The 23823-nt window shown below is 44.4% G+C and overlaps 1 protein-coding gene across 4 annotated transcripts in view; it reads left to right on the top strand.

Annotated features, from left to right (window-relative positions):
- The window catches only part of LOC139408526 (AP-3 complex subunit beta-1-like), an 89543-nt gene that overhangs the window by 57814 nt on the left and 7906 nt on the right, over positions 1-23823 (top strand). For all 4 annotated transcript variants that reach the window (XM_071152518.1, XM_071152519.1, XM_071152515.1 and 1 more), the window contains exons 21-26: positions 2730-2778; positions 2879-2982; positions 13055-13283; positions 19048-19132; positions 19737-19834; positions 20767-20905. In XM_071152518.1, the coding sequence (XP_071008619.1) occupies positions 2730-2778; positions 2879-2982; positions 13055-13283; positions 19048-19132; positions 19737-19834; positions 20767-20905 (704 nt within the window). The remainder of the gene's footprint in view (positions 1-2729; positions 2779-2878; positions 2983-13054; positions 13284-19047; positions 19133-19736; positions 19835-20766; positions 20906-23823) is intronic.

The raw sequence follows: 23823 nt of genomic DNA on the forward strand, positions 1-23823 counted from the left end.
ACAGTCAATTATGATTGCATGTCTACTTATATTAACTATATAATGATGAATATACGCCTACTGTATGAAAGCTAGCAAATGAATTAGCTAACTAACGTTTGCCTGCCTAGCTGGAACTTCTGAAGAAGGAAAAACATTTATTTCTACAATTTCCAATAGCTAACCAAACAAAAACGTCCTATTTTATGAGACGTGTTTGTGCATTAGTAGCACAATTTCTAACTTATTTACATTAGTTTTTACTTACACTTGTATGTTGACTCCATATTGACGTTGAGGTTTTGGCTGACTTTTCTTAGAGGATGTGCAACCATCGCAAATTGAATTATGGGGTGTTTCAGGCCCCGAAGTGAACATAATTGTACCCTCGCAAACTCTATCAAAAATAAGGGCTGAGGGGCTTACATTGCGAAGTTCCCTTGTTTGGCTAATCGTTTGGACTGATGGCCAAGATGGTGACGGGGATTCCTCCAAGGGCATAAGGCTAGGTAGGGTAAGTGGGGGAGGGTGTGTCTTTTATGCGTTTGAAACGCAGCCCCTCTCTCTTTCTGATTCTCCCTCTCTCTCTCTCTCTCTCTCTCTCTCTCTCTCTCTCTCTCTCTCTCTCTCTCTCTCTCTCTCTCTCTCTCTCTGATTCTCCCCCTCTCTCTCTCTGATTCTCCCCCTCTCTCTCTCTCTCTCTGATTCTCCCCCTCTCTCTCTCTCTCTGATTCTCCCCCTCTCTCTTTCTGATTCTCCCCCTCTCTTTCTGATTCTCTCTCTGATTCTCCCCCTCTCTCTTTCTGATTCTCCCCCTCTCTCTTTCTGATTCTCCCCCTCTCTTTCTGATTCTCTCTCTGATTCTCCCCCTCTTTCTCTGATTCTCCCCCTCTCTCTGAATCCCCCTCTCTCTCTGATTCTCCCCCTCTATCTGATTCTCCCCCTCTTTCTGATTCTCTCTCTGATTCTCCCCCTCTCTCTCTGATTCTCCCCCTCTCTCTCTCTCTGATTCTCCCCCTCTCTCTCTCTGATTCTCCCCCTCTCTCTCTCTGATTCTCCCCCTCTCTCTTTCTGATTCTCCCCCTCTCTCTTTCTGATTCTCTCTCTGATTCTCCCTCTCTGATTCTCTCTGATTCTCCACCTTTCTCTTTCTGATTCTCCCCCTCTCTCTCTTATTCTCCCTCTCTCTTTCTGAATCCCCCTCTCTCTCTGATTCTCCCCCTCTTTCTGATTCTCTCTGATTCTCCCCCTCTCTCTCTGATTCTCCCCCTCTTTCTTTCTGATTCACCCCCTCTCTCTTTATGATTCTCTCTGATTCTCCCCCTCTCTCTTTCTGATTATCCCCCTCTCTCTCTGATTCTCTCCCCCTCTCTCTCTCTCTGATTCTCTCTTTCTGATTCTCCCCCCCTCTCTCTGATTCTCCCCCCCCCCCTCTCTCTCTCTCTGATTATCCCCCCCCCTCTCTCTCTCTCTCTGATTCTCCCCCTCTCTCTGATTCCCCCCCTCTCTCTGATTCTCCCCCCCTCTCTCTCTCTCTGATTCTCCCCCCTCTCTCTCTCTCTCTCTCTGATTCTCCCCCTCTCTCTCTCTGATTCTCCCCCCCTCTCTCTCTCTCTGATTCTCCCCCTCTCTCTCTCTCTCTGATTCTCCCCCCCCTCTCTCTCTCTCTCTCTGATTCTCCCCCCCTCTCTCTGATTCTCCCCCTCTCTCTCTCTCTGATTCTCCCCCCCCCCTCTCTCTCTCTGATTCTCCCCCCTCTCTCTCTCTCTCTCTGATTCTCCCCCTCTCTCTCTCTCTCTCTCTCTCTGATTCTCCCCCTCTCTTCTGCACTGACATTTTCATTTTTACACACTTTGCTCCTACGACCTATGCATTATGCATCTCTCCGTCTTTTCTCTCCCCTTTTCTCTCTTCTCTTTTTCTCTCTCTCTCACTCCGCCTGTTAAGGTTTTCTTCTTTGCCACCAAGCATCTATCAGAGACGATCTGAGAAGATACGCCCTCTAACATTATTGTTTTTCACTATTATGCCTTCTCACACACTCTCCTCCATTTGTGGATCCTGCAGTAAGCAGAGTGGAATTGTATGGTTCTTCATGAGAAGTGAACAGGGCTGTGGTTGGTTAGGAGGGCATGGAGAGACAGAGAGGGCCTGTTGTATTGTATATGTGACGATGCACGTCCTAATATTCTGAGTCGCCGTTTGACAAGCCTGGCCTAGTGGTAGGAGGTAGAGTCAATGGAGTGTATCTATCGGTTGTGACACGACATGTCTCATGGCTGGCCCATGTAGATCATACAGACCCTCCAGATGTATATACACACAGCAGCCTGAGAAATAGAATAGAATTTTATGCACATAGCAGACGTGTTTAGGAATATCATGTTACTGTATTGTATAGACACTGTCAGTCAAATAGGGTAGTATGTAGGCTACATTCCCACAAATACAAACAGACTTTACTTTAATATTCTGCCTGTCATCTTTCTCTCTTTCCCACTAGTTCTTCTTTCTCTTTCATCTATAGCCTTCATTCATCTGCCATTCATGTTGGAACATTTGCTAAAAAAATACAACTTACGTTATGATATACTGTGCTGTACTCTCAAGTGTTTTTACTATAAATATGTTTGACAATCTGATACAGACCTAAGGGTCGACCATTAATTATTATTTTATCCAGCACCTGTTCAAAGTCAGTCTAGGGACAGTATGTTTCTCATGTAGGATTCTGCTGGTCTTTTCTCCAGGTGGAGGTGAAGTCAACGAAGGAGGTGTCTCTGTTGGATCTGGGTGACTGTGAGTTTTCTGTCTGTAAAACAGTATGTAGCTGGGAAAAATACCACAAGATTTCCAGTTGGAATTCATCTCATAAGTGTTCTGTGTGTGTGTCCTGTAGTCACTCCTGCACCAGTGACCCAGCACAAGTCTTCTGTCCTCTCTCCTAGCCTGCTAGGAGACCTGGAGGGCCTGTCACTCTCCAATGTCTCCTCCACCATCCAGGTGAGAGTGTGTGTGGAGATCTGTCTGTTTATCCCTCCCTGGGGGGGGGGGGGTGTAAATGTGTTGGATCATACTGTACAGTCGAGTGTCTTTAAAAGACTCTCCAGTGGCTGGAATCTCCTCCTGGAGTTGGCTGTTGACCCTTTCCTCCTTCCTGGACATATTTATAAATCATCTCCCCTTTCCTCCTTCCTGGACATATTTATAAATCATCTCCCCTTTCCTCCTTCCTGGACATATTTATAAATCATCTCCCCTTTCCTCCTTCCTGGACATATTTATAAATCATCTCCCCTTTCCTCCTTCCTGGACATATTTATAAATCATCTCCCCTTTCCTCCTTCCTGGACATATTTATAAATCATCTCCCCTTTCCTCCTTCCTGGACATATTTATAAATCATCTCCCCTTTCCTCCTTCCTGGACATATTTACAGTGCCTTCGGAAAGTATTCAGACCCCTTGAATTTTTCCACATTTTATTACATTACAGCCTTATTCTAAAATTGATTAAATAAAACAATTTCCTCATCAATCTACAAACAATACACCACAAAAAAAACGTATTTACATAAGTATTCAGACCCTCTGCTATGAGACTCGAAATTGAGCTCAGGTGCACCCTGTTTCCATTGATAATACCTAAGATGTATCTACAACTTGATTGGAGTCCACCTGTGGAAAATTAAATTGATTGGACATGATTTGGAAAGGCACACACCTGTCTACACAAGATCCCACAGTTGACAGTGCATGTCAGAGCAAAAACCAAGCCATGAAGTTGAAAGGAATTGTCCATAGAGCTCTGAGACAGGATTGTGTCGAAGCACAGATCTGGGGAAGGGTAGCAAAACATTGCTGCAGCGTTGAAGGTCCACAAGAACACAGTGGCCTCCATCAATCTTAAATGGAATAAGTTTGGAACCACCAAGACCCTTCCTGAGCTGGCGACACGGCCAAACTGAGCAATCGGGGGAGAAGGGCCTTGGTCAGGGAGGTGACGAAGAACCCGATGGTCAGTGTGACAGAGTCCAATGTAGAAAATAGTCAAATAAAGAACAACACTTGAATGAGTAGGTGTGTCCAAACTTTTGACTGATATTGTATTTATAAATAATCTCCCTTTCCTCCTTCTTGGACATTTATAAATAATATCCCTCTCCACTCATACAATTGCATTTCCTGTTTTACAGTCTTTCTGTTTTCCTCTCTCCATGTGCCCTGTTCATACAACGCTCAGTGCCAACCTCCATATATCTCTCTCTCTCTCTCTCTCTCTCTCTCTCTCTCTGTCAGTTCTCTCTCTCTCTCTGTCAGTTCTCTCTCTCTCTGTCAGTTCTCTCCCTGGTGTGTCTGTAGTCTACAGTGTGTCTATGCATTATGGTTGACCTTTTCCCAGATGAATGGCTCCTTTTCTCTTTGGTGTTAGATGTATGTGTTTGTTGGCCTTGTACCAGCACTACTTTAGCTGAGGAGCATGTGTGACCAATCAACCAATATGAGCTAATTCTATAGAGAGTAGATATGTCCCTATAACATCACTATAACGTCCCATAATGTTCCCATTACCGACAAATAAGTTCCCTCTCGTACGTATACAATCTTTTCATCCTTTTTTTTTCTGTCTTCACTTATCCTGTGTGTGTGGTGTGTGTGTGTGTGTGTGTGTGTGTGTGTGTGTGTGTGTGTGTGTGTGTGTGTGTGTGTGTGTGTGTGTGTGTGTGTGATTGACAGCCTGTCTCAGGCAGAATGGTGTGTTTACTGATAGGTTAAGGCCAGGCAGTAATAGACAATAGAAATGCAGATTAAACAGGGTGCTGTTTGCACATCAGCATCTGATTGAGAGTCAATCCTATGCATAAATACATGATGGCCATCAGGATTCATAGACTGGGGTAAATAACCTCACAACCCTCTCGCTACTTATTTCAAAGACGTGCGAGCAGACCCACACACACACATAGTTTCACCCACTCACTTCCTATCTGTCTCTCTCTCACACACACACACACACACACACCAATATCCTTCACAGACACACACTTGCCCCGGTGTCATTTCTATTTCTCACCAATCAGCCCACAGAAGCGGTGAGTGTGTCTCAGCTGAGCGCTTCGGCCCTTTTAGAGAATTACTGCCTGGTTATCAAAGACATTTACATTAACCCTGGTCACTGTCTCTGACCCCTCCTCTCCTCGATCTCCCTCTCCCCCCTATTTTTCCCTTTCTCTCTCCCTCTCTTCTTTCCTACTTTCTCTCTCTTTTCATTCTCCCTCTCTCTAATAACATTTTGACATTAGAGGATCTCTCACAAATGCCTTTTAAACCATCCCACCCCTCCAAACACACACCCTCCTTCCATTGTCCGTGTGTAAGTGTGTAGGGGGGGAATTGTCAAAGGCTGATAACGTTTCATTCATAATTAGCATTGGGCGAATGAGGCTGCGTTGGGGGGAAATTGAACTGTCAGCGGCGGGGCACGGGCCGTTTGACCCCATCACGCCCGGAGGGGGCCATCATAATTTGTTCATTTGGTGCCCATCAGGCGGACCGCACCTCCCCGCGCCTCCCCCCCTCTGACCTCTCCCAGTGTGGGTGTGCTGGGTTCAGGTCTAATTATGAATCAGCAGTGGACTGGGAGAGGCAGGAATATAGAAGACCTGCCCTCCACACACCCCTACCTGCCACTCACTCTCTCTCACACACACACACACTCTGTCTGGGTATAAATAGGTTTAAATGCCTGTAGGAAATATGCAATTGGTTGATTGGGATGGGGTGTGTGTGTGTGTGTGTGTGTGTGTGTGTGTGTGTGTGTGTGTGTGTGTGTGTGTGTGTGTGTGAATTTCACAATTTTCAAGAGAACATGTGGTCATCCCTACTGCCTATGTTCTGGCGGACTCACTAAACACAAATGCATCATTTGTAAATAATGTCTTGAGTGTTGGAGTGTGCCCCTGGCTATCCATACATTTGTAAAACAAGAAAATGGTGCTGTCTGCTTTCCTTAATAGAAGACATTTTAAAAATGTTATATATATTAAGTATATTTTAGCAATTACAATAACTTTTGATACTTAAGTATTTTTAAAACCAAATACTTTTAGACTTTTACTGAAGTAGTATTTTACTGGGTGACTTTTACTTGAGTAACTTTCTATTAAGTTATCTATACGTTTACTTATGTATGACATTTGGGTACTTTTTCCACCACAGGTAGGGGTGGTTGTCTGTCTGTCTGAATCAAGCCCCTGATGCAAAGACTTCAATTAAACTGATGCCACCTTGCCTTGGTGTACCATGACTAGATAGAGTTACAACACATTTTTACGCTTGAAAGGTCACTCCCATTCCATGTTTCTTTGAAAGTACCAAGATTAATCACTTTTTAAAAATCTAATTTTGTGATGAATGGTCCCAGGTGAGCCAACCTCTGTCTGTGTGCTTTGAGCTAACTAACTCCTGTTGGCTTAATATGGTTGTAGGTGACTGCAGTGACATCTTGCTGACTCCTTCTAGTCAAGGTCTTCTGATAGATTGACTCAATTAATTGTCATCTCCTGACTGACTGAGGGAACAATTAAAATCAAGTCAAACACACCTCTCTCTCTCTCTCATACAATCTCACGACATAATGAAATCCTCTTTCTGAAGTAACAAGCAGCCAATGTCACAAAAACAGAAATGGATTTTCAATACATCCCCATACATCTCCTAACACACACTCGTTCTCTTAAATTGGACATGTTATGCGTTCACATGCTCGCCAGGTGCCAAGTTACGGTTAGCCCCTTTTGAATATGTCAGCGAGATTTTCAGGTAATTTACCAGAGAGGATGCTGGGAGGGGGTGAGCGTGTCATCCCACGGCGTGGGTGTGTGTGTCCGGGCTCTGAAGGTGACTGGAGTGTGTGTCATCCATCACAGTAGCTTCCTTTAAGTTGAGACATAATAGAGCCTCTCAATCAACTTCCTCTCCCGTTGTCACCTTCCCCCAAGTCCAGGAGACCAGACAAAAAGAGATCCACCAAGGGTGTGTGTGACACGGGAGGCAAGGTTACATCCCTAGCCTGCTGTTATTTACACTTTGGGTTTGGAGGATGCGTCCTGCCTCACAGGCCAAGTGACGGAAGGCTGGGCGAGGGTGTGTGTGTGTGTTAGGTCATTACTGTCTGCTGTGTCAAATTGGTGATGATAAGCAGTTTGAAACCCTGTCCTAGCCTCCATCCCTCCCTCCTCACGGGGGTGTTAAACAGGACCTTGAGTGCGGAGGGAGCAGGATGTGCTTGTCAGGAAGGTAAATCTGCTCTGTGAAGGCGTGGCAGACATTACGGCCAGCTTTATCGACAACGACTGCTCTGACACGAACAAAAGTGGCCCGATAAATTTCCCCCGTTGGCGTGACGGGCGAGTGTGAGGGCGCCGCACCGTGACAAATGTTTGTTTGACCCCCTTCCTGTCTGGGGGTACACGACACGTCTGAGCTGGCTATTACCAGGGGAGGATGGGGATAACCTGCTCTCCTCTACTGTGTGTCATTGTAGGAGGAACAACTGGACTTTTTGAATGTGATTAGCCAGTCTGTTTCTGTTTACTAACTTGTTTTGTCAGCACTTTGAGTTCCACCCTGTTGTATTTCAAACTGATTCTCCACACTACCACACCATGACAGTCCTGAGAATGTCTCACACACTTCTCTTCTCCTATCAGTATAATCTGAAAGAGACTGGCAATATGTCCACCCACCTCCATCTACTGTCAACAACTTAGACACTCTTTCCCATGTTATATCACATCATCACAAGTCAGAAATTAGGAGTTATATTCGTCCCCTCGTTTGACTCTCACCTTTGCGCACGTGTTTACTTGGACCATTTTTATCTTTGTTGACTGTGAGGTTTTTGACACTGTTGTGAGATTTCACACACCTCTTTTTATAATTTCCCTCTCTCTCCCCCCTCACTCCCTCGTCTCTCTCACTCCCTCATCTCTCTCTCCCCCCTCACTCCCTCGTCTCTCTCTACCCCCCTCACTCCCTCGTCTCTCTCTACCCCCCTCACTCCCTCGTCTCTCTCTACCCCCCTCACTCCCTCGTCTCTCTCTACCCCCCTCACTCCCTCGTCTCTCTCTACCCCCCTCACTCCCTCGTCTCTCTCTACCCCCCTCACTCCCTCGTCTCTCTCTCTCCCCCTCACTCCCTCGTCTCTCAGCTTGTCAAGGTAAAAGCATAGCACCAACAGCAGCAGGTGTAACAGAAGGAATCAGGTGTTAACTACTTGTTTTAGCTCTCACTTTACTCTCATTAACACAGGGTTGATATCCATGTATCGGTCTGAGGCAGGGAGGAGCCTTCTTAGTAGCCTACTTAGTATATGGGCAATATACAGTGCATTCTGAAAGTATTCAGACCCCTTCCCTTTTTCTACATTTTGTTACACCAAAATGAGCAATCGGGGGAGAAGGGCCTTGATCAGGGAGGTGACGAAGAACCCGATGGTACTCTGACAAAGCTCCGGAGTTCCTCTGTGGAGATGGGAGAACCTTCCAGAAGGACAACCATCTCTGCAGCACTCCACCAATCAGGCCTTTATGGTAGAGTGGCCAGACGGAAGCCACTCTTCAGTAAAAGGCACATGACAGCCCGCTTGGAGTTTACCAAAAGGCACCTAAAGACTCTCAGACCATGAGAAACAAGATTCTCTGGTCTGATGAAATCTAGTTTGAAGTCTTTGGCCTGAATGCCAAGCGTCACATCTGGAGGAAACCTGGCACCATCCTATGGTGAAGTACAGAGATCCTTGATGAAAACCTCCTCCAGAGCGCTCAGGACCTCAGACTGGGGCGATGGTTCACTTTCCAACAGGACAACAACCCTAAGCACACAGCCAAGACAGCGCAGGAGTGGCTTTGGGACAAGTCTCCATGTCCTTGAGTGGCCCAGCTAGAGCCTGGACTTTCCGAATGCACTGTATGGCTGTGATTGTCCTGATGTTGAGACAGTTCTGTCACTGTCTGGCTGTGATTGTCCTGATGTTGAGACAGTTCTGTCACTGTATAACTGTGATTGTCCTGATGTTGAGACAGTTCTGTCACTGCATGGCTGTGATTGTCCTGATGTTGAGACAGTTCTGTCACTGCATGGCTGTGATTGTCCTGATGTTGAGACAGTTCTGTCACTGTATAACTGTGATTGTCCTGATGTTGAGACAGTTCTGTCACTGTATAACTGTGATTGTCCTGATGTTGAGACAGTTCTGTCACTATATGGCTGTGATTGTCCTGATGTTGAGACAGTTCTGTCACTGTATGGCTGTGATTGTCCTGATGTTGAGACAGTTCTGTCACTGTATGGCTGTGATTGTCCGGATGTTGAGACAGTTCTGTCACTGTCTGGCTGTGATTGTCCTGATGTTGAGACAGTTCTGTCACTGTATAACTGTGATTGTCCTGATGTTGAGACAGTTCTGTCACTGTATGGCTGTGATTGTCCTGATGTTGAGACAGTTCTGTCACTGCATGGCTGTGATTGTCCTGATGTTGAGACAGTTCTGTCACTGTATAACTGTGATTGTCCTGATGTTGAGACAGTTCTGTCACTGCATGGCTGTGATTGTCCTGATGTTGAGACAGTTCTGTCACTGTATAACTGTGATTGTCCTGATGTTGAGACAGTTCTGTCACTACATGGCTGTGATTGTCCTGATGTTGAGACAGTTCTGTCACTGCATGGCTGTGATTGTCCTGATGTTGAGACAGTTCTGTCACTGTATGGCTGTGATTGTCCTGATGTTGAGACAGTTCTGTCACTGTATGGCTGTGATTGTCCTGATGTTGAGACAGTTCTGTCACTGTCTGGCTGTGATTGTCCTGATGTTGAGACAGTTATGTCACTGCATGGCTGTGATTGTCCTGATGTTGAGACAGTTCTGTCACTGTCTGGCTGTGATTGTCCTGATGTTGAGACAGTTCTGTCACTGTATGGCTGTGATTGTCCTGATGTTGAGACAGTTCTGTCACTGCATGGCTGTGATTGTCCTGATGTTGAGACAGTTCTGTCACTGCATGGCTGTGATTGTCCTGATGTTGAGACAGTTCTGTCACTGTCTGGCTGTGATTGTCCTGATGTTGAGACAGTTATGTCACTGTCTGGCTGTGATTGTCCTGATGTTGAGACAGTTCTGTCACTGCATGGCTGTGATTGTCCTGATGTTGAGACAGTTCTGTCACTGCATGGCTGTGATTGTCCTGATGTTGAGACAGTTCTGTCACTGCATGGCTGTGATTGTCCTGATGTTGAGACAGTTCTGTCACTGCATGGCTGTGATTGTCCTGATGTTGAGACAGTTCTGTCACTGTCTGGCTGTGATTGTCCTGATGTTGAGACAGTTCTGTCACTGCATGGCTGTGATTGTCCTGATGTTGAGACAGTTCTGTCACTGTATAACTGTGATTGTCCTGATGTTGAGACAGTTCTGTCACTGTATAACTGTGATTGTCCTGATGTTGAGACAGTTCTGTCACTATATGGCTGTGATTGTCCTGATGTTGAGACAGTTCTGTCACTGTATGGCTGTGATTGTCCTGATGTTGAGACAGTTCTGTCACTGTATGGCTGTGATTGTCCGGATGTTGAGACAGTTCTGTCACTGTCTGGCTGTGATTGTCCTGATGTTGAGACTGTTCTGTCACTGTATAACTGTGATTGTCCTGATGTTGAGACAGTTCTGTCACTGTCTGGCTGTGATTGTCCTGATGTTGAGACAGTTCTGTCACTGTATAACTGTGATTGTCCTGATGTTGAGACAGTTCTGTCACTGTATGGCTGTGATTGTCCTGATGTTGAGACAGTTCTGTCACTGCATGGCTGTGATTGTCCTGATGTTGAGACAGTTCTGTCACTGTATAACTGTGATTGTCCTGATGTTGAGACAGTTCTGTCACTGCATGGCTGTGATTGTCCTGATGTTGAGACAGTTCTGTCACTGTATAACTGTGATTGTCCTGATGTTGAGACAGTTCTGTCACTACATGGCTGTGATTGTCCTGATGTTGAGACAGTTCTGTCACTGTCTGGCTGTGATTGTCCTGATGTTGAGACAGTTCTGTCACTGTATGGCTGTGACTGTCCTGATGTTGAGACAGTTCTGTCACTGCATGGCTGTGATTGTCCTGATGTTGAGACAGTTCTGTCACTGCATGGCTGTGATTGTCCTGATGTTGAGACAGTTCTGTCACTGTCTGGCTGTGATTGTCCTGATGTTGAGACAGTTCTGTCACTGTCTGGCTGTGATTGTCCTGATGTTGAGACAGTTCTGTCACTGCATGGCTGTGATTGTCCTGATGTTGAGACAGTTCTGTCACTGCATGGCTGTGATTGTCCTGATGTTGAGACAGTTCTGTCACTGCATGGCTGTGATTGTCCTGATGTTGAGACAGTTCTGTCACTGTCTGGCTGTGATTGTCCTGATGTTGAGACAGTTATGTCACTGCATGGCTGTGATTGTCCTGATGTTGAGACAGTTCTGTCACTGCATGGCTGTGATTGTCCTGATGTTGAGACAGTTCTGTCACTGTCTGGCTGTGATTGTCCTGATGTTGAGACAGTTCTGTCACTGCATGGCTGTGATTGTCCTGATGTTGAGACAGTTCTGTCACTGCATGGCTGTGATTGTCCTGATGTTGAGACAGTTCTGTCACTGTATAACTGTGATTGTCCTGATGTTGAGACAGTTCTGTCACTGTATAACTGTGATTGTCCTGATGTTGAGACAGTTCTGTCACTGCATGGCTGTGATTGTCCTGATGTTGAGACAGTTCTGTCACTGTATAACTGTGATTGTCCTGATGTTGAGACAGTTCTGTCACTGTATAACTGTGATTGTCCTGATGTTGAGACAGTTCTGTCACTGCATGGCTGGGTGTCAACAAGGTAGCCTTTTACTGTTAATGAAGATTGAGCCACTAAACAGTGTAAAAAATATATATATATATTTTATTTGCCTTTTCACACATGAATGAGACATGATGTGGGCATCCGATAACTCAAAATGATGTGTAACACCATTTAGGCCTAGTAGCTTCAATCTTCATTAAAAGTATCATTTTGTAACAGTTGTTGATGGGGGTATTGCAGTGGAGTGGAGTTTTGTGCCTATGCAAAGTGTTATGAAACCACCTAGCCAGCTTGCGTATATTTGTTTTTTTGCATGCAGCCTAATTGTGATTGCTTGCATCTGTCTTTGTCTGTGTAAAGTAGATGGCTTGTACCACTATACGTAGACTAGATTATCTTGAGTCGAGAGGACGCCATTGCCACTGTCAAATCAACAAGTCAAAAGAGTCAGGCCGGTTAATCAGAATAAGAATGCACAGAAAATAGAATGAATGAAAGAACGAACAGAATACAGAATGAACGAGGGACCATGCTAATGTTGCTAGGGGAAAATAAAGAAGAAAAACACTCCTTAACCCCCAGAATTTATCAGTAAGTTTCTCCCTCTTCTCCTGACAGGGTGTTTTGTCCTGCCTCTCTATGCTATGGTAATTACAGTTCCTGCTATTGAAAAGGTAAAAGCTCTGTTAATAGAAAGCTGAATGGCAGGCTAGGCCCAGAGCAGTCCTCTAGTGTTCCCATTCATTAAGCCAGAGCAGTCCATCAGCCTGCCATGGAGCTGCGTCAGACTAGCCCACCCACTCACTACTAACCTGCTTGATTGGGGACACACTGTATAGGAATAATAATAATACATTGGGTTTATATGGCACTTTTCTAGGACATGGCTGAAATGGGCCTTTTTCCAGGAAGAAGGGTTGATGGTTAATGAACAGAGCTAGGCATACGTTGTCAACAAAACCTCAGTTATTCTGCAGTCGTAAGTGGAGTAGCCTATGTTAAGTAGATATTTAATGAAGAGAGCTGGACCTACGTCACCAAAACAACATACAAAGACCATATTTGTCAATGTTATCAACCAACATTCTGTTCTTCAGACCTTCTCATATTCTCATTGGTCCACTCTGTGTGTGTCCCTGTTTACTCAGCTCTGTCCCCTCTCTCTCGCCTTTCCTCTCCAGGTGAGCGGTCCAGCGTTTGTCCCAGAGAAGAGCCATGGCCTGCTGCACCGTATGACAGGTAAAGGTCTGTCAGCCCAGTACCAGTTCCCCAGACAGCCCTGTCTCTACCAGCCCACCATGGTCTCAGTCCAGATCAGCCTGACCAACACCACAGACCACCCTCTGGAACAGATCCACATTGGAGACAGGAGCCCCACAGGACTCAACATGCACTGCTTCAATACTATAGGTGAGTTAGATAACATAATACACTGCTTCAATACTATAGGTGAGTTAGATGACATAATACACTGCTTCAATACTATAAGTGAGTTAGATGACATAATACACTGCTTCAATACTATAGGTGAGTTAGATGACATAATACACTGCTTCAATACTATAGGTGAGTTAGATGGCATAATACACTGCTTCAATACTATAGGTGAGTTAGATAACATAATACACTGCTTCAATACTATAGGTGAGTTAGATGACATAATACACTGCTTCAATACTATAGGTGAGTTAGATGACATAATACACTGCTTCAATACTATAGGTGAGTTAGATGGCATAATACACTGCTTCAATACTATAGGTGAGTTAGATAACATAATACACTGCTTCAATACTATAGGTGAGTTAGATAACATAATACACTGCTTTAATACTATAGGTGAGTTAGATAACATAATACACTGCTTCAATACTATAGGTGAGTTAGATGACATAATACACTGCTTCAATACTATAGGTGAGTTAGATGACATAATACACTGCTTCAATACTATAGGTGAGTTAGATGGCATAATACACTGCTTCAATACTATAGGTGAGTTAGATGACATAATACACTGCTTCAATACTATAGGTGAGTTAGATAACACAATACACTGCTTCAATACTATAGGTGAGTTAGATAACATAATACACTGCTTCAATACTATAGGTGAGTTAGATGACATAATACACTGCTTCAATACTATAGGCGAGTTAGATAACATAATACACTGCTTCAATACTATAGGTGAGTTAGATAACATAATACACTGCTTCAATACTATAGGTGAGTTAGATAACATAATACACTGCTTCAATACTATAGGTGAGTTAGATGACATAATATACTGCTTCAATACTATAGGTGAGTTAGATGACATAATACACTGCTTCAATACTATAGCTGAGTTAGATGACATAATACACTGCTTCAATACTATAGGTGAGTTAGATGACATAATACACTGCTTCAATACTATAGGTGAGTTAGATGACATAATACACTGCTTCAATACTATAGGTGAGTTAGATGACATAATACACTGCTTCAATACTATAGGTGAGTTAGATGACATAATACACTGCTTCAATACTATAGGCCCCGTCATAGGATGCCACCTTTCCAACAAGTCAGTTCGTCAAATTTCTTCCCTGCTAGAGCTGCCCCGGGCAACTGTAAGTGCTGTTATTGTGAAGTGGAAACGTCTAGGAGCAACAGCAGCTCAGCGTTGGTGGCCACACAAGCTTATAGAACGGGACCGCCGAGTGTTGAACCGCGTAGTGCGTAAAAATTGTGTGCCAACTGTAAAGTTTGGTGAAGGAGGATTAATGGTCTGGGACTGTTTTTCATGGTTCTGGCTCGAACCCTTAGTTCCAGTGAAGGGAAATCTTAAATCTACAGCATACAATGACATTCTAGACGATTCTGTGCTTCCAACTTTGTGGGAACAATTTGGGGAAGGCCCTTTCTGTTTTCAGCATGACAATGACCCCGTGCACAAAGCGAGGTCCATACAGAAATGTTGAGATTGGTGTGGAAGAACTTGACTGGCCTGCACAGAGCCCTGACCTCAAATGCATCGAACACATTTGTTTGGGATGAACTGGAACGCCGACTGTGAGCCAGGCCTAATCACACAACATCAGTGCCTGACCTCACTAATGCTCTTATGGATGAATGGATGCAAGTCCCTGCACCAATGTTCCAACATATAGTGGAAAGCCTTCCCAGAAGAGTGTAGGCTGTCAGAGGAGCAAAGGTGGACTAACTCCATATTATTGCCCATGATTTTGGGATGTTCGACGAGCACATACTTTTGGCCATGTAGTGTATATGCACTGAACAAAAATATAAACGCAACGTGTAAAGTGTTGGTTTCATGAGCTGAAATAAAATTCCCCGAAATGTTCCATACGCACAAAAATTTATTTTTCTAAAATTGTGTACAAATGTGTTTACATCCCTGTTAGTGAGCATTTCTCCTTTGCCAAGATAATCCATCCACCTGACAGGTGTGGCATATCAAGAAGCTGATATAAGTTCACAAGTAAACATTTGCTTAACAAGTCACAGAATAAGTTGCATGGACTCACTCTGTGTGCAATAATAGTTTTTTATCATCCATTTGTTTTATGACTACCTCATCTCTGTACCCCACACATACAATTATCTGTAAGGTCCTCAGTCGAGCGGTGAATTTTTAAACACAGATTCAACCACCAGGACCAGGGAGGTTTTCCAATGCCTCGCAAAGAAGGGCACCTATTGGTAGATTGGTAAAAAATAATAAAAACAGACATGGAAAATCCCCTTTGAGCATGTGAAGTTAATAATTACACTTTGGATGGTGTATTAATACACCCAGTCACTACAAAGATACAGGTGTCTTTCCTGAGTCAGTTGCTGGAGAAGAAGGAAACCGTTCAGGGATTTCACCAAGAGGCCAATGGTGACTTTAAAACAGTTACAGCGTTTAAAGGCTGTGATAGGAGAAAACTGAGGATGCATCCACAACATTGAAGTTAATCCACAATACTAACCTAAATGACAGAGTGAAAACAAGGAAGCCTGTACAGAATAAAAATATTCCAAAACATGTATCCTGTTTGCAACAAGTCACTAAAGTAATACTGCAAAAAATGTGGCAAAGCAATTCACTTTTAGTCCTGAATACAAAGTGTTGTGTTTGGAGGAAATCCAATACGACACATTACTGAGTACCATTCTCTACATTTTTAAGCATAGTGGTGGCTGCGTTATGTTATGGGTATGTTTGTAATCAATCGTTAAGGACTCAGGAGTTTTCAGGATAAAACATTTTCGGAATGGAGCTAAGCACAGGCATCTTAGAGGAAAGCCTGCTTTCCACCAGGAACCTTTCAGCAGGACAACAACCTAAAAAACAATGCCAAAACTACATTGGAGAAGGGGCCTCCCGGGTGGCGCAGTGGTTAAGGGCGCTGTACTGCAGCGTCCGTGGGGCGACGCACAATTGGCCTAGCGTCGCCCGGGTTAGGGAGGGCTTGGTCGGTAAGGGTGTCCTTGTCTCATCGCGCATAAGCGACTCCTGTGGCGGGCTGGGCGCAGTGTACGCTAGCCAAGGTGGCCAGGTGCACAGTGTTTCCTCCGGCGCATTGGTGCGGCTGGCTTCCGGGTTGGATGTGCGCTGTGTTAAAGAAGCAGCGGCTTGGTTGGTTGTGTATCGGAGGACGCATGACTTTCAACCTTCGTCTCTCCCGAGCCCGTACGGGAGTTGTAGCGATGAGACAAGATAGTAGCTACTACAACAATTGGATACTACGAAATTGGGGAGAAAAAGGGGTAAAATTAAAAACAAAAACAAAAAAAAAACTACTTGCTTACCAAGAAGACAGTGAATGGTCCTGACTGGCCGGGTTACATTTTTTATCTGAAATCTCTGAGATGGTTGTCATCATCAACCGATTTGACTGAGCTTGAAGAATTTTGAAAATAATAATGAGAAAATGTTGCACAATCCACGGGCAATCCACGGGCGACGCTCTTGACTTACAGTTGTTATCGCTGCCAACGGTGACTCTAACATTTATTGATTGACTCGGTGTTGAATATTCATCTAATCAACGTGTTTTATTTTTCATGATATTCTTTTACAAATGTTAGAATTTTTCTTCGACTTTGCCATGACATTTTGTGTAGATCGTTGATTCAAAAAATGACTTATATCCATCTTAATCCCACAAAATGTGGAATAAATCGAGGGTGAACACTGAGTGTACAAAACATTAAGAACATCAGCTCTTTCAATGAGACTGACCAGATGAAAGCTATGATTCCTTACTGATGTCACAAATCCACTTCAATCAGTGTAGATGTAACTCAATATTACGACAACTGTGTTTTTAATGTTTTGTACACTGTGTATATAGGACAAGCTCATTGTAATGGCTGGAATGGAATATATGGAGCGGTATCACACATATGAAAACCACATGTTTGACTCCTTCCATTAATTCCGTTCCCGCCATTACAATGAGCCCGTCCTCCTATAGCCTCTCCCGAGAGAGCGAGAAACATCATCCAGGTTACGTATTATGTCATCTCGAGGGAAAGGCCTTAACTACCCTGCATTACGCTGCCATCCAGGACCTAATGATTTTAATGTAAAACAAATTCATTTGCACATACAGGTATGACCTCTCGTTCTTACAATTCTATATGAGGCCTCTTATGTTCCGTGACATTTTAAAATAAGTTCTCTGCTGGTCACTCCAGACCCTGTATTAGTAGGTCATTATACTATGGAGGACTATAAGCCTATATGATAGGAAACCATAAAGACCTTGTTTTCTATTATAATCTTCTATAGCTGAGAGTGTGCGTATTAATCCACATAATCCCTGGGAGGCCATATTGATTAGAGAATATCTCCATTCATAACACACACACACCTCTGGGCCAACTCTCCCTGCAGACATCAAAGAAAAGCAAAATAAGAGATGAAAATAGAAAAGTGGTGTGCGCTCAAGCACGTTAAAAGCTTCAATTGGCTGTGGATTGATTGGGCATTGAAGGAACTCAGGCTGCCAAACACTGGGTAATTGGGATCGATTGAGTTTGGAGCGTGTGTGTGTGTGTGTGGAGTCGGTTTTCAAATTGAGCAGAAGAAAGTGAATGCGGAAGAAATACCTAACTCTATCTCAATGTCTTAAAAATAAATGATACGGAGCACTGTTCCTACAGTAGCATGGCTCACAATGTGTTTCAACATATCTGGTGCTTCCACACCTGTATCTACATGTATTCATCTACTGTAGTAAAGTCCACCTTCATCTCAAAACTAACATTTAGAGGGGGATGAGGAGGAGAAAAGAGTGAGATGAACGAGGGAAGAAGTTAGAGATGGGGAAGGGAAGAGAGAAAGAGGGGTGACATAAAGCACCTTTGAGGCAGGAGTGTTGAGAAGAGGAGTGTTGAGAAGAGGAGTGTTGAGAAGAGGAGTGTTGAGGCAGGAGTGTTTGATGTCTCTGTTTTCAGTGTCTGTCCTCTGGTGTCCAGGGTCCTCTCCTCTGGGTGAAACGGAGTTCCACGCTAAAACACCTCCACTCCACAGAGAAACACAGGGCTGCTCAGGAGAGCATAGAGGATGACTCTGTCCATCTGTCTCCTCTTTCTCCCTCATCCTTCTCACTTTCTCTACCTCACAGATCTCTCTGCGCCATGTCTTTCTCCTTCTCTCCCTCTTCCCTCCTCGTCTCTCTCATCCCTATCTCTTGTCCTACTTTATACATAGCCATCTCCTCCCTCCCTTTGTCTCTCTCTTTTCCTCTCCTTCACTCTCTCTTCAGACCCTGATGTTCTCTTTGACAAACCTGTTGTTTTGGAAATAGGCTATTCTTTTTTGGTCTCATTGTTGCGGAGGATGAGATTGAAAGATGGATTTCTCACACGCAGTGGCCTGGCTTTGTGAAGTAGAAAACACAAGTAGTGTCTTTCTGCATGCCTGTCTGTCTGTTCCACTCTAATGCCCTCCTCTCTCTCATTCTGCCCCCTCCCTTGTCACTCTCTTCCTCTCCTGTCTTCCCTCTTCCATCTCTCTCTTCTTCCTTTGACCACTCCCTCGCTATCTGTTCTGGTCACTCACTCCTTTCTTCCTCTCCTCTCTTCCCTTTCTTCTTCTGCCCTCTCCCTCCCCCTCTGCCATTTTCACTCACTCCTCTCTTCCTCTCATCCTCCTCTTCTCTGTTCTCAGAGTGTCTGGAGCCAGAGGCCTCAGTGACTGTTTTCATGGGCATCGACTTCAACGACTCAACACAAGCAGCCAACTTCCAGCTGTGGTAAGATACCCTGTCTTTATACACAGTGAGGCGGAAACAGCTATGGCTCTCTTCCTCTTCTCCCTCCTCTTCTTCTTCCTCCTCCTCCTATCCCTAACTTGCTTTTCTTCTAGCTGTAGAAGAAAACTCCCCCTTTCCGGTCTGTTATCTCTTCTCTACCCCTCCTCTTCCTCCTCTCCTTTCTGACCTGACTCCCAGATGAGGCATCACCCGCCATTGATCCTGTTTCAGAGATAACAATTATCCCCCTCATTAATGAACTCTGCTCTGACTTCCCAGAGCAGAAAAGAACAGCAGTCTATGCCACCACCTTTCTGCTCTGCACCGTTCGCTGATCAATAGGCTGATCAGAATTTTTTGGGGTACAGAGCAAATCAATCCGTGCCAAAATGCCAATCACCCAGTTTGTTTTGTATGGCAATCAGAACAGAGAAAATTTCACATACATCCCTAATTTCAATTTTTTTAGCATTACCGGTAGCTTGATTTTGTTATTAGGTATATTGCAAAACACTACAGTACTATAAAACACACAGACAGAAACATAACACAGTAACATAGTTGTGGCCCTTCAACACTCACTGTTGTCCTGTTTGTCCATTAGTACGAAGGAGGACCATTTCAGTGTGTCCATCCAGCCTGCCATAGGGGAACTCCTCCTGCCCATCACCATGACCGAACTGGACTTCCGCAAGGAGCAAGGTGAGATTTCATACAGTGTTAACTACAAAAAATATCATAATCATTATCTTACACAGTCAGACTAAACATTAGCTACATTATCATCAACATGACCAATCACTCTGTATTTCATGGTGTTTAGGATAAGTCACTGTTAAAAAAAAGTGCTACTGAGCCGTGTGCTGTAGTCAGACCAGTCAAAGCAGCAACAAAGGCAGTTTGTTGTTAATGGCTTCATAAGTGATGCCAATAATACAGGCCTGCTTTTTATGGAGGCTTTAATGCAGAAATGCGTCATAATAAAGATACATTTTCCATTCAACTTCAATGGTCCTCCAAGAGTGGCTGAAATAACTTGTAAACACACACTCTCACATACACACACCAAGGAGAGCTGTTGAGAGAATGTGGTATGTAGGCCACCACTCTTCTCTAAGTGTCTACTAATGCCTTCCTCGTCTGGTTAATTCATTAATGAATCTTCATTCACTAGATTTGTATTCTGATCTCTACTCCTCACATCAATCAGGGAGAAGAGGAGACAAAGGCTAGATTTAAAGAAGATTCTTTCAACTGAACAACTTTCCTTCTCTTTAGGTGGCCTTTAAACAGATTTGTTATTTTGACCTGAATGGAGTAGTGTCCCCCCCCGCACACACACACCCCACTCACTCTAACCTGCCTCCATCCCTCCCTATGCCATTCACTCCAGTCCTCATTAAAAACTATTTCTGGCATGTTAGGTGCACTTTCTTTCTTCATCTTCCGCACAGTCAAGCTCTCAAGCACTATTTTCATTTCCTGTCATCTGTCAGAATGAGGAGAGTGTGCTGGCTGTGTGTCACTGGGTATTGAGTGCAGTCAATGAATAGTATTCTGCCGCGCACCTGCAAAGCAACCTCTAGATGTGATGTGAGTGCCTCATTTCACTAAACTGTTCCTCACCCAATCAGGTAAACTTCTGGGCATGAACGAGAGCTCGGCAATCATCACCATGGCAGCAGAGAACATGACCAGCCAACCAATCAGCAGACCAGTGGCAACCGTGGCCAACCTGGGAGTGGTTCCATCCAGTCAAGACAACGTCCACAGGTGTGTGTTTTTGTTTTTTGTGTGGCTATTTAAGGTTAGCGATTGGCATTTTGAATGGGAATTAATTGTTTGGTCCCCACAACGATAGTAAAACAAACTCGTGTGTGTGTGTGTTTTCGGCTCTGCTTTGCACGTATGTGTTTGACTATCTGTGTGTGTCCCTGCCTGAGACGGATCTGCCAGGGGAATGCCTAGAGAACGGTGTGTGTGAAGTCTTGCTGTGTAATTGGTGTACACAGGGTGTGCTAATGAGCTTCCTTCTCCGTCACGCACACACACACACCTGACGGATAATTACCCCTCCATCTATCTCTCTCCTGCTCTCTCTCTCTCTGTTTCCTCACCTGTCTCTCTTTCACTTCCTCTTTGTCCCTCTTTCTGTCTCTCCTATCTTTCCATCTGTCTCCCACTTTGTCCTTCTTTTACTTTGTCTCTACCTCCCTCCCTGTCTATCCAACTGTCTGAAAATAAGGGATCTTAGGGGGAGAGAGGGAGGACGGGGGATAAACAGAAGGGGATAGAAAAACCAAGGGGGAGAAAGGGAGAGATGGAGAGAAGGAAAAAGAAAGAGGAGGAATGAGACACTAGCACAAGGTTACAGGGAGCTAGGAGGAGTGGAGGAGAGTGAGTGGAAATCAATGTTAGCCGGTGGGAGAGGCCTGCCTCCAATAAGCCCATACTTCATTTAGAATAACCAATAGGACAAATGACTCTGGGCTATCAATCTCTCTCTGCTGCCTGGCTGGCTGACGGCTGGGGAGGAAGCTACACTCTCCTCACTGTCCTTTAATGACGACACGCTCTCCTCTGGTCTCGCAATGATGACATGGACCTGGTCCAAAGACGACCCCTGGGCTAGCAGCCTCCCCTTCTGCACATCTAAAGGAGTCAGATAGGTGTACTGGAAGTTGCGTTAGGTGGAGCCGTCCACGGTTTTCTTCAGATCTGAAATTACCGAAGAGGTATCTCATAGGTGGGTTATATTGATGCTGCACAACTAGTGCACACTCTTTCTCTCACACACATACACACACACACACACACACACACACACACACACACACACACACACATAGACCAGTGTTGACACAAATGCACACAGGAAGGATCGATGTGAGGGGAGACACACACTGAGAGCTCATTGTGGAGGTCACACTGCATTAATGTTACTGTGATGGAGGTGAACTCCACTAGGACCCCCTCTCCTCCTCCCTAGGGACAGGCCTCTCCTGCCTGGGCACCAGCACACAAATGAGGCGCTCTCCCTGGAGGTCAGGGTTCAGCCTTGAAGTGATGATCTTACATGGTATCACGTTTATATTGTGTGGTGGTATTAGCCACAATACTATATTACATTTGATATTGTGGCTATTAGAATAATTTAAGGAAGAATGCTAGCTGCATATCGGGTTATCTTTGGTTTGTGCGCGTGTGTACATGGGTGTATAGTGCATCTCTTCTCCCTCTCAGCCATGCAGTCCTGTTCATCACCAGCAGGGTGCAGCACTGCTACTCTACAAGCTGCCCTTACTAACGGAGGAAAACCTAACCACCTCAACACAGCCCAATAGATTGATGGAAAGGAGGCTGGCAATAAATCAAGCAGAAAAGCAAATGTAGAAAAAGCTGTTCTTGTTTGTGTCTAAACAGGGGGAATAGAATAAATCTGCTCTATTTTTCACTCCGTTTGAAAGCAAATGTGATCGTATTTGTATGCATTGGTTGGTTAGAGACCTTCATTTTTAAAAGTGCACCTTGGGAATTTTAAGCTGTATGTTTACTTTGCTTCAATATAACATATTTATATATCCAATTTTATTTCCATTTGGTGATGACTGAAATGGAGTTAAATACAAATGTACTTTTTGTCCTATTAGTCTTAAATTAACGAGGATGTTCAGTATTTTATCCCATAATTTTATTACTCGTAAAAATCATTATTTGATTATCACCTATAATACAAACAAATTGCAGCCCAAAGCGCTTTTATTTATTTTTTATTATTCGGTTTTTAGAGGGTTTGTGAGCTTTATTGTTGAATGTGCCACCAAATAATAACAGTAGTAGCAATGGTTATGAACATATCCAATAACACTGCTAACAATGTCTGTGTTTGAGTGTGAGTCTTCTCTCTTCCCCATCCCCAACTCAGCATTAGTTAACACATCTGTATACTGTCCTTGTGAAGTGTTCTTTATCCCTTCATCTCCCCTGTTGTGTAGTGGTCAACACACACACCTCTATCTCCCTCTCTCTAGTGGTCATCAGTGTCCATATGGGCTGCAGTGTGGTCACTCAGTGTCCGTATGGCGGTGTTCTGGGAAATGTACTGCTCTCTAATAGGGGTTAATAGCAGTACCCATCTGGCTGTAGCTGGTCTGATCTGACCAACCTGCTGAAGGACACTTGGTCTTGGACACTCATCTGTCCACATGGCCAGTGAAGGCCAGTTCAGCTCAGCTCAGTGTGGGGTTGCTGGGTGCATGCTGCTGCATTAATGGCTTTAACCAGCCAGGGCCTGTTAGTGTTGTCTACCAGGCAGCCGCTATATGTCTGACCAGTCATATGTTTACTTCAAATGTTTGCTTGAATGTTTTGGGGGAATTTTTGGTTGAGTATTCATATAATGTAAAATGCTGGAAAAGCTCTACATAAATCCAATCCAGTAACGTCTCTCGTACAGCCAGTCGGTTGTGGTGGGTGGCAGACTGATCCTTGTTCTTCCTGACCCAGCCTGAGGTTGAATGTAAAGGTGAAGCCCACTTAGTGTTTGCATGGCGGGGTGTTGGAGGTGTACTGGAGGCAGATGGCATCAGGGAGAGGCTCTTTCCACTGAGGAGAATCACACATAATTGGAGAGTGATGCTTAGCAGCAGTCTGCCGATCGATGCCAATCCCTCCTCTCTAAGTCCGGGGGT

Source organism: Oncorhynchus clarkii, chromosome 5, assembly GCF_045791955.1.
Source record: "Oncorhynchus clarkii lewisi isolate Uvic-CL-2024 chromosome 5, UVic_Ocla_1.0, whole genome shotgun sequence".
In the NCBI taxonomy this organism is placed as follows: Eukaryota; Metazoa; Chordata; class Actinopteri; order Salmoniformes; family Salmonidae; genus Oncorhynchus; species Oncorhynchus clarkii.